Here is a 27,067-nt window from a genome sequence, read left to right on the forward strand (position 1 = left end):
CTTTTATTATATTTGTCCTACATTGATTACAAACAGTATAACATTTTTAATATAACAGGCATTAGGAATAATGCTTCTGAATACAAAAGACCGATTAAGTGATCATCTGTAAAATATTACATCCTTATAGCTTCAGTACGTTACTTCTTGAAAATGCAGTGCAGTTTTACTACATTAAAGGCACTATATAAATAAAAGTTGACAAATCCCCTGGACTTGATGGCCTACATCAGTGTGTTCTAAAAGAAGCGGTGGCTGCAGAGATAGTGGATACATCGGTTATAATCTTCCAAATTTCTCTAGATTGTGGAACGGGCCCAGTGGATTGGAAGGTAGCAAATGTTACTCCGCTATTCAAGAAAGCAGGGAGAGAGAAAACAGGGAACTACAGGCCAGTTAGCCTGACATCAGTCGTCGGGAAAATGCTGGACTCCATTATTAAGGAAGTGGTAACAGGGGACTTAGAACATCATAATATGGTTTTATGAAAGGGAAATTGTGTTTGACAAATTTATTGGAGTCTTTTGAGGATGTAACCAGCAGGGTAGATAAAGGGGAACCAGTGGATGTAGTATATTTGGATTTTTAAAGGCATTCGATAAGGTGCCACATAAAAGGTTGTTACACAAGGTAAGGGCTCATGGGGTTGGGGGTAATATTAGCATGGATAGAGGATTGGTTAAAGGACAGAAAACAGAGGGTATGGATAATCGGGTCCTTCTCAGTTTGGCAGACTGTAACTAGTGGGGTGCCACAAGGATCGGTGCTTGGGCCTCAGCTATTTACAATCTATATTAATAACTTAGATGAAGGGACCGAGTGTAATGTATCCAAGTTTGCTGACGATACAAAGCTAGGTGGGAAAGCAAGCTGTGAGGAGGACACAAAGAGTCTGCAAAGGGATACAGACAGGTTTAGTGAGTGGGCAAGAAGGTGGCAGATGGAGTATAATGTGGGGAAATGTGAGGTTATTCACTTTGGTAGGAAGAATAGAAAAACAGAATATTTTTTAAATGGTCAGAAACTATTAAATGTTGCTGTTCAGAGAGCCTTGGGTGTCCTCGTACAAGAAACACAAAAATTAGTATGCAGATTCAGCAAGCAATTAGGAAAGCAAATGGCATATGGGCCTTTACCGCAAGAGGGTTGGAGTACAAATGTAAGGAAGTCTTACTGCAGTTTCAGGGCATTGGTGAGTGTACAGTTTTGTTCTCCTTATCTAAGGAAGGATATACTTGCTTTAGAGGTGGTGCAATGAAGGTTCGCTAGATTAATTCCTGGGATGAGAGGGTTGTCCTCTGAAGAGAGGTTGAGTAGAATGGGTCTATATTCTCTGGAGTTTAGAAGAATGAGGTGATCTAATTGAAACATATAAGATTCTTAGAGGGCTTGACAGGGTAGATGCTGACAGATTGTTTCCCCTGGCTGGAGAGTCTAGAAATAGGGAGCATAGTCTCAGGATAAGGAGTCAGCCATTCAAGACTGAGATGAGGAGGAATTTCTTCAGAGGGTTATGAATCTTTGGACTTCTCTATACCAGAGGGCTGTGGATGCTAAGTCATTGAATATATTCAAGGCTGAGTTGGATAGATTTTTGGACTCGAGGGGAATCAAGGGATATAGGGATCGGGCGGGAAAGTGGAGTTGAGATCGAAGATCAGCCATGATCTGATTGAATGGTGGAGCAGGCTCGAGGGGCCGTATGGCCTACTCCTGCTCATATTTCTTATCTTATGTTCTTAAGTTGTTTTCACAGTACTGCAGCATCTTATTTTAAAGAAATTCATATTAATAGAATTATTTTCTACATTGGCACAGCAATTAGCATTACACATAATTAATCCATTTTGCATTGCTCAGTCACTAACCACCTACAAATGTCTATTGAACCCTTAACCTATGAAAACATTTAAGGATCTTCATAAAGCAACATTACAAAAAAAATGCAAAACACTGAACAAAAAGTAGAACACAGAATTACATGTGTACGAATGAACTTTCTTCCAGCAGTAGTTTAAAGTGCCATTATATTAACAACTATTACTAAATTGGGATTCCATATCAGCAAGATCCACTAAGGATAGATATTGGCACACAGTATTTAAGGCTGGGTACTACTGGTAAATGTCATGCATCAAGCAAAGTTCAACTTCTGCTACACAATAAAGAGAAATAATTCAATTCCATTACTTGACAAAAAGACTTCTTCAATAGCCACTTAAAATCTAGTTGCAGGACATTACCCTTTGAAAAAGTTTAATGTTGCACATGTATAAAATCAAAAAGGTAATTCTAATCCCACATACTGATTGATAATGTCAGAAAAACAGCAATATGCAGCATTAAGTTCAAGATAAAAGTGCTTTTTTAAAAAAAAGCATACACAAGAAAAATTTAAAACACTTCAATATTTCTCAACATAACCACATAGATGGAAAGAGCAGAACTGCCCTAATGCCCCTAAATGGCTAATTCTGGTTATGGGAGAATAAGTGCAATGACTAAAATTCCTATTAAGTCATTTATTTTCTGGTCTTTAAATTCTGGTCTGTCCACTGGAAGTAATTATATTATTTTTATGATCAAACACAATATGATGTCAGACTTCATTATTGAATAGTAAAAAAAGATTAATTCCTATTTGAATAGAGGGTAATGGTATTAGTTAAAATCTGCAACTTTTCAATGACCAGCTTGCATGCTGACTACTAAATATTTTAACAAATGCCTAGTTACCTCATCTGAAGTATGGGAAATGAAACAAGTTTCCTTTCGAAGTACTGTTCTATCACAATACTAATATCAAGCTTTGTATATTTAAACAACCAGATAAGAAACATTTTAAAAAAAGAAACAAGACAAAATAAAAAACATCCCGTAGTGCACAAAAGACAAACACTTGCTATACATGTACATGAATCACAATATGCAATCACAAGATCTACTCATTTGCACTATGTGGTCATTAGTGATCTTCTACTGCACATGTTAATCTTTTAGCATTAGCCTCGCTTTCCACAGCATCAGTATTAAGAGTGGGGTCCATTTTATATTTTGACTTCCATTCCCATCCTCGGCGAATTTTACCCAATCTTTTTGCAAGACATGGGAACAGAAATATTGTTTTGCATATCAAAACTATAATAGGCAGAAAAACTGCAATTATAAATGTTGGAGGTGTGTACCAGACGAAGTACTTGAGCTCCACCCACTTTCTCCAGGCATACACCAGTGCATGCAGAGTACACAGGAATAACGCGCAATATCCCATCTTTGACTGCAACACAGACATGGTATAAAAGTATTAATATGCTGGTTAAAGAAAAACACTTTTGACTAAGTATCAAAAGCAAGTTCCATCAATATGCCACACTATGCTACATACAAAATAAACACTGCTCCAAGGAGAATGATAGCAGGAAAAATTATTAGTTTTCATTTTTTACATCAGTTTGCATCATTAAACCCATGAAGTTGGTCAAACAATTTAGAAATTGGCCATATAATTTGTGCACAATCATATGATATGCTGGTAATTTAGCTGTTATAATAGGGATGGTTATATTAAAAAAAACGTCCATGTGATGGCTTTTGATTACACACTACCAGGCTAAACCATTATTGACAAGCATGTCTGCCCTCACGTCCTGCATTGTACCTGATCCTGGATATCCAGCAGTTCTGCTCCAAGTGGAGATTCACGAGTGGCTTTGGAACAAATTTCCTACTGATCTTCTACACTGTAGGGGAGGTTAGGTGGGCCCCCACCTCTTTGGAGTTACACTTATAATTGGAAACTCAGCAGAATAGTGGACAATCCAACCAATGCGCCCACACCCCATGGCCGTGGTGCCACACACTGATGCTTCAACATAAGCCATTTTGTATTTGTTAAAAAGGTACCTGTATACACTGGAATTCTCTCCAATTCAATGAATTGTTGACAGAAGGAACTGAAGTCACAGCCAATATGGCAAGAACTGCAAGACCCAAAATTCCTAGAGAAACATAAATTTCCATTCTCCAGACATCATCCTCAATCCAGGCATTTTCTTTGTTTTGTTTCACCTGTTATACCAATATCCAATTGGAATAATTAATTAAGACCAAAACATCAATATGTCAGTTAACTGTAACTTGAAAGTTTTTCTTTCCACACAAAAAATGCATGTTGGTTGCAAATTACTTTAAAAGTAGCACAGTGAATCAATTCAAGCTTTGTTTGAAAGGGCAACTTGCATCATAAATTCGGTGATCATAGTGCCAGTTCTCAGTCACAGAATCAGGAACCAATTCCGCATGACTAAGGGCAGCCAAATGTGTAAACCGTCCGGGAGTGAAAATAAAAATAGCAAATGCTAAAATCTGAAATAATAAAATACACATCACATCCAGTGGAGTTGGGGAAACATAAAAGCTGTTCAAAAACAAATAAAATGTGAATTTTGTGCATTGTACTTCAAACTTTGCAGTCCCCATAGTCCTCTACCACTTATCAAATTGAGAATCCGCCCATTGAAATGATTTAATGTGGCTAGCTTTCCCTTTTAGAATTTGAGAATTTGCTATATTGGCTCAGTATGCAGCAGTTACTTGTATCAAGCTTTTATCAAAAAGTCACTAAGCAACTTTAACAGGTTTCCTCTTAAAAGGGGGAGTGGGACTAGCTAGATTACTCTTGCATAGAGCCGGTGCGGACTCGATGGGCCAAATGGCGTCCTTCCGCTGTAACCTTTATGATTCTAAACACAACCCGACAAGTATGAAAACACTATAGTTGCCATATCCAGAACAAGGACCATTACAACGTCCTTACAAATACTGAAACTATTCATTGGTTATAAATATGGTTCAGAAGCACCAAGGAAGCTGGAGCAGTCTTGATGTTTTCCTAACTTTTCATCATTGAAAAAGTGAGCATCTGAAATAGCTATGTTTAATGTTTCTCCACCCTCAACTTCCTTTTTTTTCCTAACTCTTTTAATCAGCAGGTCAACATTTGACTGTTAATAACAATTGCTGAAGGGTTATTTTTTTAAAAACTTAAAACATTAGCCCATCTTTTCTCTTTCCAGATGCTGATTTTCCAGTTCAAAACAGAAATCCCAATCCCTCTAAACATTCTGTTAAGGAAATTCAAGCTAAGCATAACTTAGGTTATAATTATGAGCAATAACCAACACTTATAATCCAGCGTACTATCCTGTATAGGTTGAGTCATTGTTTATGCTGTGGACTGTTTCATGCCTGCTGTATGTACTCACTTTCTGTTAACAGGTGTACTTCTCTTCCCCTCCCAAGAAGATGTACTCAGCTACCAGTGTTCTGGTCAACAGTTGGCCAAACAAGGGACAAGTTCAAGGAGCACTGAAGTTCAGGACTCAACTGTCTGAATGGAAGACCAAAACACTGCTAGACCCAGCAGGATGTTTCTTACTCTAGGAATGTAATACGCAACCTTAAAATGGACCCCATGGGGTCACCTTCAGTGTACATCCAGCAGGCAGTGAGCAAAGCAATAGCAACACCTGCCATTGGCAGTGAGAGGTCCAAACCATTTCAATGGCCAAGTCTCAGTAGTGATCAACCTTTCCAGTGAATTCCAAGTGCCAATAGTTAGCTTGTCATTGGCTGGGGGTGGGCAGGAAATCCAGCGGGCCATCCATAGAGCAAGGGCATGCAACAAATTAAAGGGAAGAAGGATTAGCAGCAAGACGCAGGGAAGGGCAATTATGCTCATCCTGCCGCCCTAATAAAGGGCCAAATTTTCCCCAGAGCTGCTTCCAGCAATCCCTTTAAGGGACACTGGTTCTCATAGTTTCCCACTGTGTAGTGAGTGATTCCAGCACTTAACTGCAGAAAAATAGCATCAGGGTCCGAACAACGTCACAGAACCCAGATTTGCTTTTAATTATGAGGCTGCTGCCTGCTTCTGGCAGGTAGCTAGCTGTCTGAACTGAAGCCCACTCAGAAATGGCAATAGGCAGGAAATCGTTGTTAAGCTTATTTTTGTTATTTTGATCTTGCTTGCACCCCATTCCAGATGAAAAATGGGGCTCCTAGAGACACCAAAATTGGGTCTCATATGTGTAACACAGGAGAGCACTAATGCTCCGTACCAACAAGTGATTACATTTGTGATTATAATTTTTCTCCATGACATGTTTCCAACCTCAGCATCAACAGAAGGTAGAGTGGAAACAAGGCCAGGCTCCCCTCCTATGTAGAGTAAATACCAATCATCCTACTAATCAGGTCAAGAGCACATAGTAGAATAAGCAGGTCACCTGCTAACAATTTATTTATTTAAAAATGTATTTTTTTTAAAAAAAAGGAGGCAAGGGCTTGAATTTATATAGTATTCAGTTTTCAATTCAGTGTTCTAAACAAAATTCCAATTAGTCAAGAACAAAAGAATGGGATGCTAAAAGGTCATTTGGCTTACTGGCTCAATCCTTCACAGAAAATGAACGAATAATATCTGGGTAGATTGCAAAGCTGTGTGAGCAAATTCTCCCAGCTGAAACACTTTTACTAAAAAAAGATAAGGGACTGGTACAAATTAACCTGAAGTTAAACAACAAATTATGGTGAGGTAGTGTACACAAGGAATTTTCAGGATACAGCAGATGTAACAGTTTGTTAATGATTCATTTGATGATATAGCAGCTGCTACATGTTTATTTTAGCAATAATAAATTGTAAGCAAACTCAAGTATGTCCGAAATATTTGATAACCCACAAGATCAGTACAGGGAAGTTGGAGATGCAGTGATAGTTTGCAAGGACAGAACGATTGAAGGTGGATTTTTTTTTTTGAGGGGGGCGTGATGGCAGTTCTTGAAAGGGAAGGGGGCTGTACAAGTAGAGGGAACCATTTAAAATGTCAGATGGCGTGGAGGCCAGGAAGGGAAGTTGGGTGATCAGCAGTTTAGTGGGAATAGGGTCCAGAGAGCAGGAAGTGGGTTTAAGGAGTCAGTTGGTAGTGGAAAAAAAGCAGCCAGAGAATATCTCTGCTCTCCAGGATAATCCTGGACTAGTGGGCAGTTTTGGCAGAGAAGAGTGAGGCCCAATCGTGCTTGATGTTGTGCAGCCAGATCTGGTGATGGATGGCTAAACCTGTTGCGCGTCAGATATGCTCAAGTCTGTATCGAGGGAGCTAAGATGGGGCCATACTGGGGGAACAACCAGGATGGGAGGGTGTAATAGTTTTACTGGGGACAAGGGCATCAAGGGTGGATGAGAGGGAGTGACTGAGCAGATCGACAGCTGCAGAAATATCATGGCAAATGGAAGGCCAAAGGCTATGTGGTTGGCAGCTTGAAGCAGCAACAGTGTGTGACTGGTGGGGAGGGGGAGGGATAAGTTTTTTCCCCCCCAGGAGTACACACAGAAGGGAGTGGTTAGAGATTACCTTGTCTGTGATCGAGACCATATACGAGTAGAGAAGCCACGTGAGATGGCAAGGTCAAGGGGGTGACCATGAATATGGGAAGGAGAGTTTATATGGAGGGAGAGGCTTAGGGAGGTCAGTGAAATCAGAGGTGGGCTCAATGTGATTTGAGATGGAGACTGAAAATCAGCAAGGATGAGGAGTACAGAGGCTGAGGGGGCTTGCGAGGGCAATAGAGAATGAGGATTTTAAAGGACAGATTAGAGGGGCGGAACAAGATAAAGGTGCCAGAGGGGATGCAGTTGGGATGGGGGAGAAATCAAGGTGTTACTTGGTGAAACAGGCTCAAGGGGCTGAATGGCCTACTCCCGTTCCTATGAGATAAGGGCCAAACCACCACAGTGGCGATTAGGATGGGACTGGATGGAAAATATAGTCAGGCAGAGAGGCTTCAGAAAGGGGCAAGGTGTCACCACCAGTGAGCCAAGTTTCAGTCAACGCCAGGATGTCAATGCAAATGTCTGAAATAAAGTAGTGAATACCAAGGGCCTTATTCGCAAGTGAACAGACATTCTGCAGGGAAATGGGGACAGGGGCGAAGATCTGCTGACAAAGTTCGAGGGGGTGGGTTACATAGGCATGGCAGAGACATCTCCTGCTTGAAAACAGAGGGTAGGGAGGAGACAATATGAGAGAGAGTCAAAAGTTAAAACTCTGAGGTCCAGTGGTGGGGTGAAGTTGACTTGTAGAGAGCACTCAGTCAGCTTGGAGCATCGATGAATCAACATCCAGGTTCAGAGGCAGGAAAAGATAAACCAAAATGACTAACTTAGCAAGTATTCACAGCATTGAGGCATTAATGTATTGTGTGGGATTTAATGTGAATCCTACACTAGGCAAATATTCACAGCACTGTTGAAATTTTGACAATACTATTTGAAAAAGAACATATTATGCAATTCAGAGCTTGAGAATTTAAATTATAATCAAAAGTGAAAAGATCAGTTTGATGAAAAGGTCCAGTGTGTTAAGTGAATGCCTGGCTCCTTCATTGCTTCCATCTCTCCACCTTTTCCTTTCTCATTATTTCCTTTTCCATTGCTCCTTGGCAGTACTTGACAGCAGTTTCTGTGACTACTGCCAGCACCTACAATCTAGTTTATACCATTACTGCTGCCAGAGGTAGTACAATAAATAAGTGTCCCTGAAGTAAGATACAAAAAGGCCCATTTTACATCTTACAGTAGATATGAATTTACAGTGCAATCACCCTTCCAAAATTGACTCCTAAACAATGGTTTATTTGGGAACTTAAGCAGCCTTGGCTCAGTGGTAGCACTCTCACCTCATTGTCAGAAGGTCATGAGTTCAAACCCCGACTCCAGAGCTTCAGCACATAATCTAAGCTGATACTTCGGTGCAATACTGAGTGAGCACTGCACTGTCAGGGTGTTGTCTTTTGGATGAGACATTGAACCAAAGCCCAGTCTGTCCTCTCAAGTGGACATAAAAGATCCAATGGCACCATTTGAAGAACAGAGGAGTTCTCCTGGTGTCCTGGCCAATATTTATCCCTCAACCAACCCCACTAAAACAAATTGCAAAGTCATTTATCTCATTGCTGTACTCAAATTAGCTGCCATCTTTCCCTACATTACAATAATGTGGAGATGCCGGTGATGGACTGGGGTGGACAAATGTAAGGAATCTTACAACACCAGGTTATAGTCCAACAAATTTATTTTTAAATCACAAGCTTTCGGAGATTATCTCCTTCGTCAGATGAATGAATGAAAAGGTTCTCAAATCGCATATCTTATACTATGTTGGGACAGCATCACACCAATCAAAAGGTGTCGTTGTTATTCAAACAGGCCAGTCACGGAGAACAGCACGTCCCAGTACACTAGATATACATTGTGTCTATTACACAGGCAGGCAGAAAGAAACTCAAAATGGCAGAGAGAGAGAGAGAATTTTAAAAAACATAATTTTTTCCCCCTTTTTTGCTGGTGGGGTTACGTGTAGCGTGACATGAACCCAAGATCCCGGTTGAGGCCGTCCTCATGGGTGCGGAACTTGGCTATCAACTTCTGCTCGACGATTTTGCGTTGTTGTGTGTCTCGAAGGCCGCCTTGGAGAACGCTTACCCGAAGATCGGTGGCTGAATGTCCTTGACTGCTAAAGTGTTCCCCGACTGGGAGGGAACCCTCCTGTTTGGCGATTGTTGCGCGGTGTCCGTTCATCCGTTGTCGCAGCGTCTGCATGGTCTCGCCAATGTACCATGCTCCGGGGCATCTAGTATGTCTGTTACCCAGTTTTCAGGAGAACAGCGTCCACGACACCACACAACCCTGCCACGGCAACCTCTGCAAGACATGCCAGATCATCGACACGGATACCACCATCACACGAGAGGACACCACCCACCAGGTACATGGTTCATACTCCTGTGACTCGGCCAACGTTGTTTACCTCATACGTTGCAGGAAAGGATGCCCCGGAGCACGGTACATTGGCGAGACCATGCAGACGCTGCGACAACAGATGAACGGACACCGCGCAACAATCGCCAAACAGGAGGGTTCCCTCCCAGTCGGGGAACACTTTAGCAGTCAAGGACATTCAGCCACCGATCTTCGGGTAAGCGTTCTCCAAGGCGGCCTTCGAGACACACGACAACGCAAAATCGTCGAGCAGAAGTTGATAGCCAAGTTCCGCACCCATGAGGACGGCCTCAATGGGGATCTTGGGTTCATGTCACGCTACACGTAACCCCACCAGCAAAAAAGGGGAAAAAAATTATATGTTTTTTAAAATTCTCTATCTCTCTGCCATTTTGAGTTTCTTTCTGCCTGCCTGTGTAATAGACACAATGTATATCTAGTGTACTGGGACGTGCTGTTCTCCGTGACTGGCCTGTTTGAATAACAACGACACCTTTTGATTGGTGTGATGCTGTCCCAACATAGTATAAGATATGCGATTGGAGAACCTTTTCATTCATTCATCTGACGAAGGAGATAATCTCCGAAAGCTTGTGATTTTAAAATAAATTTGTTGGACTATAACCTGGTGTTGTAAGATTCCTTACATACATTACAATAGTAATTGCACTTCAAAAAAAACTTCATTGGTTGTGAAGTGCTTTGGAACATCCTGAGGTCATGAAAGGTGCCATATAAACGCAAGTTATTTTCTTTTACGTGATCCTCTTGGTTTAGAAGGCAAGATAAGCAGCCTATAATGTCTCCATGGACATGGTCAACATTGCTCCTTGGATGGCTTGCCAGCAAGTGTGCTCATCAGATGACTGAAGAGTTCACTCCCACAGATAATCTGGATGAGTCTGGGTAAACATGTTAAGAATGGAACTGAACTCTGATCTCAAGAGCAGTCTTTTAGCATCACAGCTGCAAATGATCTACAATAGATGACATCTGAAAATTCCTCGATACATTGGCCCTGATATTACCAGGGAGGCGGGTTGGCAGCGGTGGAGGGGGGGGGGGGGGGTCGACTGGGCGCATGGGTAACTGGCCCAGTGAAATCAGTCTGTTCCCCACCCGATCGCGAGTAAATTGAAGCTACTTACCTTGGCTTCCGGATTTCCCGTTGGAAACCTGCACAGCAGGCGGACTGCGCACCCGCATCACAGGCAGTCAGCTGGAAGAGCCCTGTTTAAAGGGGCAGTCCTCCAATGCTGCTCCTGCAGCAAACAGCCAAAATTACAGCATGGAGCAGCCCAGGGGAAAGGCTGCTCCCAGGTTTAATGATGCCTCACTCCAGGTCTTACTGGATGGGGTGAGGAGGAGGAGAGATCTTCTACCTGGCGGATGGGAGGAAGTGGCCTGCCTCTGCTACCAAGAAGGCCTGGCTCGAGGTGGCAGAGGAGGTCACCAGCAGCAGCAACATCTCCTCCACCTGGATACAGTGCAGGAAGCGCTTCAATCAGCCAAAGTGAGTACACTTACTCATTCTCCTACACTCCGTCTTCCACATCACCGCCCCCACCCCACAACTCATTCTGCACTGCCAACACTACTCTATCACATCACTCCTCGCACCCATTCAAACCTCATCCTCAACTTACCTGCACTTACTCACCTCCCCAGTACTCATCCCACCACTACCACTCAACCCAATCCTCATACAATGTCATGGCTCTGTCGCCCTCTGATGTATCTCTTTCACGGTCACCCTCACCCAACCTGCCACTACCTCTGCTGCAGCCACAGGGGATGCATCACGTATGAGTAGTAGGAAGCTTAAGGCAAAGGTTTCGTGAGCACAAAGGGAATGCACAAGGGTGTTTGATGGTTTGTCATGTTTTCTTTAATTTAGATTTGATTTTGGTTCAACTCACAATAAATATTATATTGTCACCACTACTGCCACGTCTTGGCCATTCTTGACTGTCTTGTGCAATAAGTCCCTTTCATGAGGTTCTTCGTGAACACCCATACTTGATGCCACTCATTGGGTCACCCTACAGTGGGTGTATGTGTAGTTGCACGACTATTTTGTGCAGGTGCCTGTAGCGCAGCACTGTGTTGTGGAGCTCCACATGGTGGAGGTGGAAGGCGTGCCTGGAGAGACTGGTGATGTTGCTCGTCCTCGGATGAAGTGATGAATGCAGCCATGGCGCCCCCCCCATCCTGACGGTGTGAGTTTGAGGGGGTCCGCAAAGTAGGTAAGTGTGTTTGCACAGCAGAGTTTTGGATATAAATTAATAATTTTGAGTGGAAAGACAAAGGTGTTGCAGCCAAAACTTTATCTGAACTGACAAGAGTGCCCTGCTGCAATAAATGAGGTATTCCCCCCAACTGTCAAAAAATCCTTTGCATCTCCCACTGGCTGCTAACTGAAACACATCTGCTCCAACAGGGAGTATTTCCCACAGCACGGGAAACACGCTGAGGATCCTTCAAAATTGCACCCCTGCCAAAATCTCCTGTCAATGAGGTCTGTCAAGTACCTCAACTAGGTAAGCAAGTATTTAAATTGTCATCCCGCCGGAGTCCTGCATGCGGGAGCTGCGCGCGCACCTGAACAAGTCACTGGGGAACCCGGAAGTGGGCGGGTTGGAGCCGGGCTCCGGGATTCCCCGATTTTACGAGCCCCCGCCAACGCACCCGCTCGGCCATCCTAAAATCAACCCCATGAGGTGGATAACAGCAACTATTTATATAATGCTGGAGAAGCTCAGCAATTCGGGCAGCATCTGTGGAGAAAGAAACAGTTAACGTTTCAGGTCGAAGACCTTTCATCAGAACCGGAAGTTGTTTTAAAGAGTTAAAGTTTTTAAGCAAATACAGAGCCAGGCACAGGGGGTGGGGGGGAAGGGGAGGAAAGAACAAAAGGGAAGGTCTGCGATAGGGTAGAGGGTACAAGTGATTAAATGACAAAAGGGTTGAGACCATGCAAGGAAGGTGGTAATGGGACAGGTTAAGAAACAAAAGATGTCTGGAGTAGCTGTAAATAGAATCATAGAATCATAGAAGTTACAACATGGAAACAGGCCCTTCGGCCCAACATGTCCATGTCACCCAGTTTATACCACTAAGCTAGTCCCAATTGCCTGCACTTGGCCCATATCCCTCTATACCCATCTTACCCATGTAACTGTCCAAATGCTTTTTAAAAGACAAAATTGTACCCGCCTCTACTACTGCCTCTGGCAGCTCGTTCCAGACACTCACCACCCTTTGAGTGAAAAAATTGCCCCTCTGGACCCTTTTGTATCTCTCCCCTCTCACCTTAAATCTATGCCCCCTCGTTATAGACTCCCCTACCTTTGGGAAAAGATTTTGACTATCGACCTTATCTATGCCCCTCATTATTTTATAGACTTCTATAAGATCACCCCTTAACCTCCTACTCTCCAGGGAAAAAAGTCCCAGTCTGTCTAACCTCTCCCTGTAAGTCAAACCATCAAGTCCCGGTAGCATCCTAGTAAATCTTTTCTGCACTCTTTCTAGTTTAATAATATCCTTTCTATAATAGGGTGACCAGAACTGTACACAGTACTCCAAGTGTGGCCTCACCAATGCCCTGTACAACTTCAACAAGACATCCCAACTCCTGCATTCAATGTTCTGACCAATGAAACCAAGCATGCCGAATGCCTTCTTCACCACCCTATCCACCTGTGACTCCACTTTCAAGGAGCTATGAATCTGTACTCCTAGATCTCTTCTGCAACAGCAGAACTGTTACCAGCACCTACTGTGCGAGAAAATGGGAGCAGTGGTTATGATCTGAAGTTATTGAAATCAATGTTGAGTCCGGAAGTTTGTAAAGTGCCTAAACAAAAGACGAGGTGCTGTTCCCCGAGCTTATGTTGAGTTTCATTGGAACAGTGTAAGAGGCCGAGGACAGAGGTCAGAGTGAGAGTGGGATGGGGAATTAAAATGGCAAGTGACCGGCATCTTCCAGTTCTGACGAGAGGTCTTGAACCTGAAACGTTAACTCTTTTTTTCTGCGGTTTACTTGTACTTTTTTTCACTTCAGTATACTGCATCCGCTGCACACAATGTATTGGGGAGACCAATCGCAGATTAGATGATCACTTTGCTGAACACCTCCGATCTGTCCGTAAGTATGACCCTGACCTGCCAGTCGTTTACCATTTTAATTCCCCATCCCACCACTCTGACCTCTGCCTCTTACACTGTTCCAATGAAGCTCAACGTAAGCTCGAGGAGCAGCACCTCATCTCTCGTTTAGGCACTTTACAACCTTCCGGACTCATTGATTTCAACAACTACAGTTCATAACCACTGCTCCCATTTTTCCGGACAGCAAGTGCTGGTAATGGTTCTGCTGTTGCTATTTACAGCTATATCTGACATATCTTTGGTTTCTTTACTTGTCCTATTACCACCCTCCTTGCCTTGCACCATCATCCCTTTTGTCATTTAATCACTCCTTCACCCTTCCAGAAACCTTTTGTTCTTTCCTCCCCCGCTCCTTTCCCTGGCTCTGTACTTGCTCAAAAACTTTAACATCTTCCAGTTCTGATAAAAGGTCTTCGACCTGAAACGTTAACTCTTTCTTTCTCCACAGAAGCTGCCCGACATGCTGAGCTTCTCCAGCATTTTTGTGTGTTTATTTCAGATCTCCAGCATCTGCAGTATTTGGCTTTTGATTTATATGATGCTGCTCACATAAAGCGAGACCTCTAAGCACTTTACACAGGAAAGGAGGTGAATGCTAAGCAAGAAGCAAAAGAACTTGGTGGAGGACAGATTGAAGAAGCATACACAAGAGTGAGAGCAAGGCAAAATGGTCAATGGGAATCAGGGGGAAAACTCTCCAGTGGCTGGAGTCATACCTAGCACAAAGGAAGATGGTAGTGGTTGTTGGAGGCCAATCATCTCAGCCCCAGGAGTTCTTCAGGGCCGTGTCCTAGACCCAATCAGCTGTTTCATCAATGACCTTCCCTCCATCATAAGGTCAGAAATGGGGATGTTCGCTGATGATTGCACAGTGTTCAGTTCCATTCCCAATCCCTCAGATAACGAAGCAGTCCATGCCTGCATGTAGCATGACCTGGACAACATTCAGGCTTGGGCTGATAAGTGGCAAGTAACATTCACGCCAGACAAGTGCCAGGCAATGACCATCTTCAACAAGAGAGAATCTAACCACTTCCCCTCAACATTCAACGACGTGGAGATGCCGGTGATGGACTGGGGTTGACAAATGTAAGGAATCTTACAACACCAGGTTATAGTCCAACTGTTTTATTTAAAAATCACAAGCTTTCGGAGGCTTTCTCCTTCGGCAGCTCGCTCACCTGACGAAGGAGAAAGCCTCCGAAAGCTTGTGATTTTTAAATAAAACAGTTGGACTATAACCTGGTGTTGTAAGATTCCTTACATTTGTCAACATTCAACGGCATTACCATTGCCAAATCCCCTACCAACATCCTGGGGGTCACCATTGACCAGAAACTTAACTGGACCAGCCACAAATACTGTGGCTACAAGAGCAGGTCAGAGGCTGGGTATTCTACAGCAAGTGACTCACCCTCCTGACTCCCCAAAGCCTTTCCATCATCTACAAGGCACAAGTCAGGAGCGTGATGGAATATTCTGCACTTGCCAACAACACTCAAGAAGCTTGACACCATCCAGGACAAAGCAGCCCGCTTGATTGGCATGCCATCCACCACCCTAAACATTCACTCCCTTCACCACCGGCGCACAGTGGCTGCAGTATGTACCATCTACAGGCTGCACTGCAGCAACGCGCCAAGGTTTCTTCGACAGCACCTCCCAAATCCACAACCTCTACCACTTAGAAGGACAAGAGCAGCAGGCACATGGGAACAACACCGCCTGCACGTTACCCTCCAAGTCACACACCATCCCGATTTGGAAATATATCGCCTATCCTTCATCGTGGCTGGGTCAAAATCCTGGGACTCCCTACCTAACAGCACTGTGGGAGAACCTTCACTACACTGACTGCAGCGGTTCAAGAAGATGGCTCACCACCACCTTCTCAAGGGCAATTGGGGATGGGCAATAAATGCCAGCCTCGCCAGTGAAGGCTACATCCCATGAATGAATTAAAAAAAAGCAGGACCCTTATATCTGAATCAGTGGCCACTGACCATGGAACCAGAGGAGGGAAGCGGCAATAATAATAAAAATCAGTGAAATAGAATGCGAGTTTAGACGCGAGGGTGGAAAAGATTTCCAAAATAGGTTGGGACGATGCCATGGATGCATTTAAAAACAATGAGGATGTTGAAGTTAATTAACTGGATCTGATGAGGCTGAAGTAGTGGGCATGTGGAAGGGAATGATCAACTGAATTTTGTGAAAGTTGGAGGTGGAAAGACTGCCAAGATAGCATTTGAGAAATCATTCCTTGAGGTGATGAATGCTCTGAAGAGGGTTTCAGCGGTGCTAGGGTGCGAACAGAGGAATATTCCAGCAGCAAAAAGGAGATAGTCTTGGCAATAAATCAGATGCAGAGTATAAATTTCATCTATGGGTCAGACAGGGAAGCTGATGGAGTCAGAACCAGAAGCTGGCAATAGTTCCCAGGACTTGATGTCAAGGCAGGCAGTCAGATAGTACAGTAACAGCTCTGGGTCAATGATGGTGACAAATATTGTACAATTGGGTGTCATCGGCATGCATGTAAGCAGACCATGTGCTTGTGGATGATGTCATCAAGGGGTAGCATGTAGATGAATAGGAGCCAGCAAAGAGAAAGTAACTGAACTCCAAAATCTCAATCAATTCATACCAAAGTATCTGAGAGATCTATAAAATTAGAGATTAAAATCACACAAAACAAAATATAAACATGGATTTAGTTAACCAATGCTATAAGTACACAAATCTCTCAATTTTAATCCAGGACTAGACCCACTCACAGCCAATTCATATGATTGAGTGTTTTACTAAACAATGAGAAATATCATCAGGCTTTTGGGTGATCTGATCTAATATTAACCTACCAACAAACATATGAAGTGGAAAGCAACCAGTCTATTGATGACCAAGATGTTTCTTACTATAGAATTAAGACATACGATTCTGGAAGAACGAAGAAAGACAGCAAGGCCGAATACTGTTCTTTCACATCTGGGACCTGGGTTAAAATCCACCCCATCTTAATTTGAATAAAGTCCATTACTGACTAACATTGCTGTGTGAAACGACTGAAAAGTCGTGATCTCTAATAGGTTTAAGTTTATAATGCAAAAATGCCCATAAGTAGGCACAAACTGACAAATTCATTCATACGAGCCTTAAGGATGTTTGGTAAAAAATTATGTTGGTGCAGTACATGCCAGCCTTGTGATAATTCGCAAAGAAACATCATATAAGAAAAACAAATATGCTAACGGTCTCACTTATTCTTACCTGTTGATATGCCCAGTTGAGTAATTTGTATCTGTATGATCTTCTCATAGGATAGCACAGACTGAAGAATGCATGCAGCACAGCATAAAAGAAACTGAGGAGTCCTAGTTGTTTCCGTACCAACATCCAGCCAGCAAGCCACTGAGGAAAACGTCTGTATTTGGTACCAAAATGGAGCTGGAAAACGGCTGCCAAAATCCCTGGTAAATACACTAAAGCCAAAAGTATGATGGCAACCACTGGCAGGACTTTGTTCATGACCAAAATGGGAATTTTATAAAATACATTTTTGTTTTCAGTCATATAGGGGTGAATGATATCCCTGAGAAAAGTGTATACGAAAACAACAATGGACAGTCCCCCAGCTAGCTTGATAGGCAATTGCCAGAGCGGAAAAAGCACCAGTTGTCTATCTAGTTGTGAGGGATATTCAAAGTCGTCAAAAGGAAGATGATTAGGTGATGTCAAATTTCCTGTTGACATCCTGGAATCCTGCAACACAAATTAGAGTTAGAGTCAGTGAACGAATGGGAGTACATGGTTTTCAAACAGGTAGAATATTCCTTTACTGCGTTCTACAAATACTGAACTTGAATAACTGGACAAGTTGTACACACAGCCTTCATAGCTACCCATCTTTAAAATAACCAGTCTTTATTGCAAGTAGAACTGCTCATTCCAAATATCACAGATTTTCTTCTAACTAATGCAACCTACAAGTGGAATTGGAGTGGGGGGGGGGGAGGGGCGGAGAAAGAGAAGCAGCCAATCAAAAGAGTCAATTTATGCTCATAGTTGTTAAGTGTAAATTACTTTAGAATATTTAAGGACATTATATGAATTTTACTATAACTGATGAAGGTTTGAAAAGAAACCTCAGTTCAGCATACAAAAAGTATTAAATAGCATGGATAAAGTAAGCCAAGTATTCAAAGTTTTTTTTGATACAACTTATGCCCCCCCCTCTCTAAATCACTCTTAGCAGCATTACAAATACCCAATTCACTTAAAAGGAAGTTCTGATGTAGCATCAGGTTGTTTTAATGAGGTGCTGCAGCCAAGCCAAGGAAAATGCTTAGATCGGCTTTTCTTGCTTCCCAGGGATTCACACTTGGACACTACATTGGGAATCTCTGAGCGAGTTGCCAATTCCCCAGGTCCAGGCCAACTTCACATCCAAGTACCAATTGAAGCCTCACGATAAACATTTCGTCCCATCCGTCCTCAAAACGCAGCTGCAGTGGCCTTTTATAAAATTCTGGGTTCTTAAAAAAAAATTGTATCTTGTGATGTTTCTTTAAGCATTGGAATGAGAAAAGCCTGTACAACCCACTGAGGGTTGCTCCTTCCAATGGATAATGTAAAGTTTATATAATCACGAATTCTCTCAAATTTAGTCTTCTGGGAAGTAAATAACCAGTTAACAGTTTCAAAGAGAAAATAAATCCCTGAAATTCCTCACTGGCCTTGAAGATAGTGGAGTGAAAACACATTATTCAAGCAGATCTGTTGCATTTTACAGGTGACATCCCATGGTTAGAAGATGATTGGAACCAGTGACCCATGAAGATTTTGAAACACCAATGCATATTCTTAGCCCCATCATCTTCTACTCAAGAATTAGAAACTTTCATTGCCAGACTCATGGATAATGTATTAGTGTAGATATTCCTTAAATAAATTCCAATCAATAAACACAGTGAACTACATTGGCTCCTGGTCCCCCCACACGTCAAATTTAAAATTCGCATTCTTAGGTTTAAATCCCTTCATAGGCTGAATAAGACTCTCTCTAAATCCTTCAGCCCCACAACCACCACTCCCCCCACTGAACTTTCTGTTCCCAACTCTAGCCTCTTGCACATACCCCCACCTTTCCCACTACTGATGGCCTTGCCTTCAGCCACCTAATTCCCTCCCTAAACTTCTCCACCTCCTTTATAACCCCCCTTTTCACCAAGCTTTTGGTTACCTTTCCCAATATCTCGGTTTGACTCAGTGTCCACTTTTTCCTTATAACACCGTGGGACTTTTTTTTTCTACTTTAAAAGGGTGCTATACAAATGCAAGTAGTAGTAGTAGTTGTTGTTGTATTCTCCATCAGAATTTTTAGCCTTACTATTTGTGCAATTCAGCCTCATCTGTTATGCTCCATGACTAATTCCAAGCTCATCATGATGCCAGTATTCCCCCAAATTCTTTTAAGCATTTGCTTCTAATTTCATCTTTTGTCATGTTAGATGGTAATGTATGCAGCAAATAATTAATACTTAGAAAGTGTCTTAAAATTAAGTCGTTTCCCAATTTTAAAATTATACTTCTGCTCTACCCCCTGTATTTAGCACTCCAAACTTGCTTCCACCTATTTATTTCAAAACAGGCAAGTCTTGGTATTCCCATCGCTTAAAGGAAACTAACAATCTAATTCTAACAAACGGTAGTTAATTTTGCATTTAAACTTCTGTTGAGACGAGCAGTGGCTGGGAAAGCCTCAAATATAAAAAGTGCTATGTAACATTGCCTGTCTCCACACCTGCCTCAGCCCATCTGCTGCTGAAACGCTCATCTATGCTTTTCTTACCTCCAGGCTCAATTATTTCAATGCTCTGTTGGGCGGCCTCCCATCTTCCACCCTCCATAAACTTCAGCTCATCCAAAACTCTACTGTATTCTAACGTGCACCAAGTCCCGTTCACCCCTGCGCTCGCCGACCTACATTGGCTCCCAGTCCAGCAACGCATCAAATTTAAAATTCTCATCCTTGTGTTCAAATCCCTCCACGGCCTCACCCTTCCCTATCTCTGTAACCTCCTCTACAATCATAGAAAATAGGAGCAAGAGTAGGCCATTCGGCCCTTTGGGCCTATTCCGCCATTCCAAATGATCATGGCTGATCGTCCAACTCAGTACCCTGTTCCCGCTTTTTCCCTATAGCCCTTGACCCCTTTAGCATTAAGAAATATATCTATCTCCTTCTTGAATACATCTAATGACTTGGCCTCCACTGCCTTCTGTGGTAGAGAATTCCACAGGTTCACCACCCTCTGAGTGAAGAAATTTCTCCTCATCTCGGTTCTAAATGGCATACCCCGTATCCTGAGACTGTGACCCCTGGTTATGGATTCCCCATCCATCGGGAACATCCCCCTTGCATCTAGTCCTGTTAGAATTTTATATGTTTCGTTGAGATCACCTCTCATTCTTCTAAACTCTAGTGAATATAGGCCTAGTCGACCCAATCTCTCCTCATTCATCAGTCCAGCCATCCCAGGAATTAGTCTGGTAAACCTTTGTTGCACTCCCTCCATGGCAAGGACATCCTTCCTCAGATAAGGAGACCAAAATGCCACACAATACTCCAGATGTGGTCTCACCAAGGCCCTGTACAACTGCAGTAAGATATCCCTGTTCCTGTACTCAAATCCTCTTGCAATGAACGCCAACATACCATTCGCCTTCCTAACTGCTTGCTGCACCTGAATGCTCGCTTTCAGCGACTGGTGTACAAGGACACCCAGGTCTCGTTGCACCTCCCCTTTTCCCAATCTATCACCATTCAGATAATAATGTCTTTCTGTTTTTACGACCAAAGTGGATAACCTCACATTTATCCACGTTATACTGCATCTGCCATGTTCTTGCCCACTCACCCAACTTGTCTAAATCACATTGGAGCCTCTTTGCGTCCTCCTCACAGCTCACATTCCACCCCAGCTTTGTGTCGTCTGCAAACTTGGAAATGTTACATTCAGTTCCCTCAGCCAAATCATTGATATATATTGTGAATAGCTGGGGCCCCAGCAATGATCCCTGCGGTACCTCACTAGTCACTGCCTACCACCTGGAAAAAGACCCGTTTATTCCTACTCTCTGTTTCCTGCCTGTCAACCAATTCTCAATCCATGCCGGTATATTCCCCCCAATCCCATGTGCTTTAATTTTGCACACTAACCTCTTGTGTGGGATCGTATCAAAAGCCTTCTAAAAATCCAAGTAAACCACATCCACTGGTTCTTCCATATCTATTCTACTAGTTACATCCTCAAAAAACTCCAGTCGATTTGTTAAGCATGATTTCCCTTTCATAAACCCATGCTGACTTTGTCCAATCCCATTAATGCCTTCCAAGTGTTCTGTTATCACATCCGTTATAATAGACTCGAACATTTTCCCCACTACTGATATTAGGCTAACTGGTCTGTAATTCCGTTTTTTCTCTCCCTCCTTTTTTAAAATACTGGGGTTACATTTGCCAGCCTCCAATCTGTAGGAACTGTTCCAGAGTCTATAGAATTTTGGAAGTTGGCCACCAATGCATCCACTATCCCCAGGGCCACTTCCTTTAGTACTCTGGGGTGTAGATTATCAGGCCCTGGGGATTTGTCAGCCTTTAGCCCCATTAATTTCCCTAGCACTATTTTCTTACTAATACGGATTTCCTTCAGTTCCTCCCTCTCACTAGACCCTTGGTTCCCTAGTCACACAAGCCTTTGAGAACACTGCGTTCCTCTAATTCTGGCCTCTTCGGCATCCCCAATTTTCTTCACCCCCACCATTGGCGGCCTTACCCTCAGCTGTCTTGGCCTCAAGCTCTAGAATTCCCTCCTCCTTTAAGACAGTCCTTAAAACCTACCTCTTTGACCAAGCTTTATGGTCACCAGTACCAATATCTCCTCATGTGACTCAGTGACAAATTTTATCGGATTACGCTCCTGTGAACGTTTAACTAAAGGCATTATATAAATACAAGTTGTCATAAGCCTTCATTGCTGCTCTTTTGTATTGCTAAAAAATACCAAGGTGCAGCTCAAGTGTTCTTTGGATAAATGTGAAAAGTTCAGGCTTAAGCAATTCTCAGGTGAAGCTGCTCCAGTCACCGCATTGTAGAGGACTGACAGCTCAACATTGCAGACAACCTATGGTAGGCAAGTCTTGGCAAGTTTTTGACTCACCTCCATGATTTCCTCACGTCGCAATGAAGTCCTCAAGCAAGTAACCATTTGAAACTAGCTACTAAAAAAGGCCTATAAGTTTCCCTTTGATTTCCCATCCTTCTGGGGAAGTGCTTGGCCTTTACATCGCACCTCCTCACAATGGCAGTCAAGATCAGGAACTCAACTGTGTGTGGGGGTAGAAATTATTAGAATCAAGAGTTTCACCACTCTATGGTACTTAATGCAGTGGTGCTCCAACACACTATGACAGTTGATCAAGTCATTTCTACCAATCTTTCATTAAAACCATAGTTTGTGCAAACCTGGAGAAATAATTTGGATTTGTTACTGTACAGCACTGATATGATTTGCTTGGTTTGAGCCAGAAAGCATCAGGATCTTTGTAGGGTTGAGGGGTTGCCAGTCTAAAGGTAGCAAATTATTCTCAAAGCCTGTTTCTATGTGCCCTGTCATACAGCCAAGCTTTGTGTTTGGCACAACTTACAAGGTAACAACAAAAGATTGTTTGAATTCTAGAAAAGTTGTACTCAAATATATCAACTGCTTTCAGTTGATCAGAGGAGTTAGACAATTACATACAACTTGACATTATTTATAGCTGGAGTGAACAATCTAGATTAAGACACTGGCAACCGAGTATGCATATTTTTTTCTCTTTCCTCCTTTCAGATTATAACCAAACAAGTTAAGTTACTGATTAGAACAGTTATACACTTCTGGAAAAAACAGGATAATTAGCAAATGGTGGTCACAGGATAAGTTACCAAATGGGCCCAGATCTGTTTGTAGAGTACTTCTGTCCAAATGATTTTAAAAAAAAATTCTGATAAGTTGCAAATCATGTTCATAATATAAAATAACTCAATCTCTCTCATGATTTTACATAAAGATCATAAGTCAGCAATGGAGAAAGCCTTGTTCGCTAACTGGTCTTTTAATTATCACTTACAGATAATTAGTAAGTCAGGACTTACCAATATCTTTTTGCAATTTTGAAGTTTTTGTAATGTCAAGCAGTTACAATACTAGAGAGAGGGCAAGCTGGGCTGAAGATCATGAGGTATAAAGTAATGTGATATAAAAGCACAAATAACTGTTTGTTACCACAGACAGCTGAGGCCAGGTCAGGCGGGATAAAGGGTTTGGGTCCTCTTTCATTATTTTACCCCTTAAGAGGTTGGAATCTTAGTTGTTCCATGTACATTTTCTGGTGCATCAATGTCGGTGTAGTATTCTACATATGGTCCAAACAAAAGCTAAAGATTGTTATAATTCTGCAGTCACGAGAGCAGTGGAGTTTTCAGAACTTTCTTTCCCCCAAAAAGGAAATGGAATTGCCTTTATCCTTCCATAATGGATAAAGAGTGGAGTGAGAAGAGTGCATGCAGCCATGCCATTCTCCAATATGAAAAAGTAGGAACAAAAAAAAAAGCCAGTCAATCCAATTCATCAAATAAGGTAGTAGGACAAGTTGATAAAGCTGTTAAAAAAGCATATGGAATCCTTGGCTTCATTAATAGAGGCATAGATTACAAAAGCAAGGAAGTTATGCTAAACTTTTATAAATCACTGGTTAGGCCTCAGCTAGAATATTGTATCAAATTCTGGGCACCACACTTTAGGAAGGATGTCAGGGCCTTAGAGAGGGTGTAGAGGAGATTTATTAGAATGATACCAGGGATGAGGGACTTCAGTTATGTGGAGAGACTAGAGAAGCTGAGATTGTTCTCCTTAGAGCAGAATAGGTTAAGGAATGATTCAATAGGTGTTCAAAATTATGAAGGGTTTTGATAGAGTAGATCGGGAGAAACTGTTTCCATTGGCAGGTGGATCAGTAACAGATTTAAGATAATTGGCAAAAGAACCAGGGGGCAGGGCAAGGTGGGAGGGGGATGAATGATGAAAAATATTTTTATGCAGCAAGTTATGATGATCTGGAATGCACTGAGAAAGGGTAGTGGAAGCAGATTCAATGGTAATTTTCAAAAGGCAATTGGATATATCCTTGAAAAGGAAAACATTTGCATGGCTATGGGGAAAGAGCAGGGGAGTGGGACTAATTGGATAGCACTTTCAAAAAGAGCAGGTACAGGCACAATGGGCTGAATGGCCTCCTTCTGAATCTGTAATTCTATGAAATAAGGTTGTTAAGTTGAAGGGGGCATTTAACCTTCCTACTTTGGCACCAAAGAATTAAATATATATTTTTTAAGTAATTACTTTGACCAACTGCACTTTTGCTTCAATCTGCGGCAATTTTTCCACAAACAGTTGGCAATTTACTCAAAATATTTTCCTTTACCTCTTGATTTTTTAAAATTTTGATGTATTGCTTCTTTTGTTGGTGGTTTGAAATTTGTGCCTAATGACTCTTTGATTCTTGAGAAAGAGTGACAGCTTCTTATTCAATTATAAAACTGCAGTTCTGGGAAGAGCTTATCCTGGAGTTTAGGTACAAAAATGCTTTGCCAGTTGCCAGCTTTCTCTCCAGATAATCCCATCACAACAGTAAAAATGCAAATAAAAACATCAATATAATTTGTAACAGTCTGTGCGCCACACTACTTTAAAACATGTAGATAACTACAGTTCTTAAAAGAAAAAGTAGTTATCAAGTTGGCCTAATTTATGTTGAGCGAACAATAAACCCAAGCTAAAGAAAGGTTTAAAATAAATGTTAGTGCACATCCATTTTAAAGCCATCACAAAACATAATGCTGGCTAGTGTGTACACTCCATGAGGACTAATCACTGCATGGATGTTTGTAATGAAAATACACAACTTCTGGGCTTATAGGAACTCTTAACAGGGAGCATTTGAATACATGGTTTTTAAAAAAGTGTCATGTATCTACATTAATACAGATGAGGGAGACCCATCTCAGTTCATCCTCCCAAGGAAAAAAAAACTTAGTCTTTTCCCCACCCCACCACTCCAACATAGTTAAACTGGAACCTAAATGAATCCAAGATTCTTGCTTTCTCCTTCACTGAAAAGCCTATTCCAAATGTTGATCACTCTATCCTTGAAGTTTTTCCAGATATCTGCTCAAAGTTGATGCTTCAGCAGTTTTTGCCTATGCCCCTTATTTTACTTATCTTGGATTAGTCTGAAGTGGTGGCCTGTGCAGATCATAAGATTTGTGAGCTCAAAAACTACAAACACCTGGAATCTGGACTCATAAGATCTCATGGCTCTTGTAGCTCATTTAAAAATTGTGAATTACAGTCATCATCCTAGCTTAACAACTGAAAATTAATTCCTACTGATATACTAAACTGCAGCAAAACAAGAAAAATGTGTTCTCATTGCTGGATCATTTCACCAGTTCCCTTTCTATCAATCTTATATTATCCTTCTGTTACTTGTAATTAAAAGAAAATATACCTTAAACATAATCAAAACTTTTGTTCTTAAAAATCATTTATCTACAGTGTAATTTCTCACTGAAACATGATCACACCAGAAGTGGGGTAACCTGTTAAATTGCGGTACAGAAGAATCTGCAGGACTCAACGCATAACCACATGGGTCATGAGCGTTCTACATCAGCGGGAACATCATTGACCAGGCTGCAAATTTTGATGGTCAGTTTAAAATGCAAACTCTTTTTGCCACTATAAACAAGGTATTAGAACTGTTCAAATTACATAAGTACAAAAAAAAAATCACGTACACTACGTTATTAGATGACTTCGTGATTTTAAACACAAGGTTACAATAGTTTTCTTTATATTGTTTTAGGGAATGATGATCCTTGCCACGAGGGAGGATAAATGCTCGTCAGTATTTCTCATAATGACATATTCAAACCATGTCATCGCACAAGAGTATATGCCAAACTTTCAGTAAACAGTGCTTCTTTAAAAAGACATCTATATACTATTTTACCATTTTCATGTTATTTCTTCCACTTGTAGACAATTCCATTGCATACATTTCATCTCCATTATTACGAGTGGGGCAGGCAGTCTCAACATCCATTAGGAGTCACTGTTAGTACCTGGAACAAACAACAACAAACATGTACACTGATTCTAGCACAAATTCAAACCTAGAATAAACTTCTTATGGACATGACCTTGGCCAAAAAGGAGAAACACCAGCACAAATATATCATTAAAACAAGTCAAATTCGAACACTTTTAAACACTCTGATATCCAATGAAATTGGAGTGTCGCCAGGAGCAACAGCAACTCCACCATCCGCGCCTGGTTTCCCACTCATGGCACTAGCCCCGACTAGCCCCATTCCATCTGCGGCTATTTAAACCAATTTAAACCAATGTAAACCTACGCTGCCCGTAGCACGTAGTAACTTCCAAGAGCGAACCAGAGTCTGTGTGCGGCGAAAGTTAGCACAATAGAACAGGGAGCGCTCAATGACCGCCACCTCGCTGGGAAGCAGCTGTTGCCGCTGCCCCACACTTCCTAAACTGTTGTCAACCCTAACCAACGAGGCACTAAGACCAGGGAAAGTAACCCAGGTGCTAGGCACTTAAACAGAACCCTGCTTCTTCTCCCCGCGTTGTATATACCGTGCTGTGCCTTGCCATTCGTATTATTCAAAACCCGCCCTCCAGCACCTTGATTGGTCCCGACATCCTGTCAATAACACCCACCCCAATGGATTGCGTCGATGATTCAGGATGACGGTGCAAATTACAACATACCTGTGTCCGGCAGGACTTTTCCATCAACTCTTTTTTAACTAAACAGTGAGATATGAGGTCGCCCCAGTGTCATCAGCCGCAGATGGAACGGGGCTAGTCCGGGGGTCGCGCCGTGAGTGGGAATCCAGGCGGGGATGGTGGAGTTGCTGTTACTT

At 42.2% G+C, this 27,067-nt stretch overlaps 2 protein-coding genes across 2 annotated transcripts in view; both read right to left on the bottom strand.

The window, feature by feature from the left end:
- steap2 (STEAP family member 2, metalloreductase) overlaps positions 1-17,368 on the bottom strand; it is an 85,772-nt gene extending 68,404 nt beyond the window's left edge. Inside the window, exon 1 of the mRNA XM_068007061.1 lies at positions 17,284-17,368. The gene's annotated coding sequence lies outside the window, so the exon portion shown is untranslated. The remainder of the gene's footprint in view (positions 1-17,283) is intronic.
- LOC137342935 (STEAP1 protein-like) lies at positions 1-26,750 on the bottom strand. Its single transcript, XM_068007064.1, has 5 exons — positions 26,537-26,750; positions 26,131-26,242; positions 17,284-17,775; positions 3,904-4,068; positions 1-3,277 (listed from the first exon to the last, which is right to left on the bottom strand). The coding sequence occupies exons 2-5, from the start codon at positions 26,221-26,223 to the stop codon at positions 2,966-2,968; spliced, it is 1,062 nt and encodes a 353-aa protein (XP_067863165.1). The 5' UTR covers positions 26,224-26,242; positions 26,537-26,750; the 3' UTR covers positions 1-2,965.
- Positions 26,751-27,067: the final 317 nt, after the last annotated feature.

This window comes from Heptranchias perlo, chromosome 2 (assembly GCF_035084215.1).
Source record: "Heptranchias perlo isolate sHepPer1 chromosome 2, sHepPer1.hap1, whole genome shotgun sequence".
Classification (NCBI taxonomy): domain Eukaryota; kingdom Metazoa; phylum Chordata; class Chondrichthyes; order Hexanchiformes; family Hexanchidae; genus Heptranchias; species Heptranchias perlo.

Bases quoted from the DNA above. Each gene is read 5' to 3' on its own strand.
- LOC137342935 (XM_068007064.1), bottom strand. From the start codon at position 26,223: ATGGATGTTGAGACTGCCTGCCCCACTCGTAATAATGGAGATGAAATG. The intron at 17,776-26,130 runs GTAAAATAGTAT...TTTGTGTTGCAG, and splicing joins GAAGAAATAACATGAAAATG to GATTCCAGGATGTCAACAGG. The intron at 4,069-17,283 runs GTAAGAATAAGT...TTGGTATAACAG, and splicing joins TCAACTGGGCATATCAACAG to GTGAAACAAAACAAAGAAAA.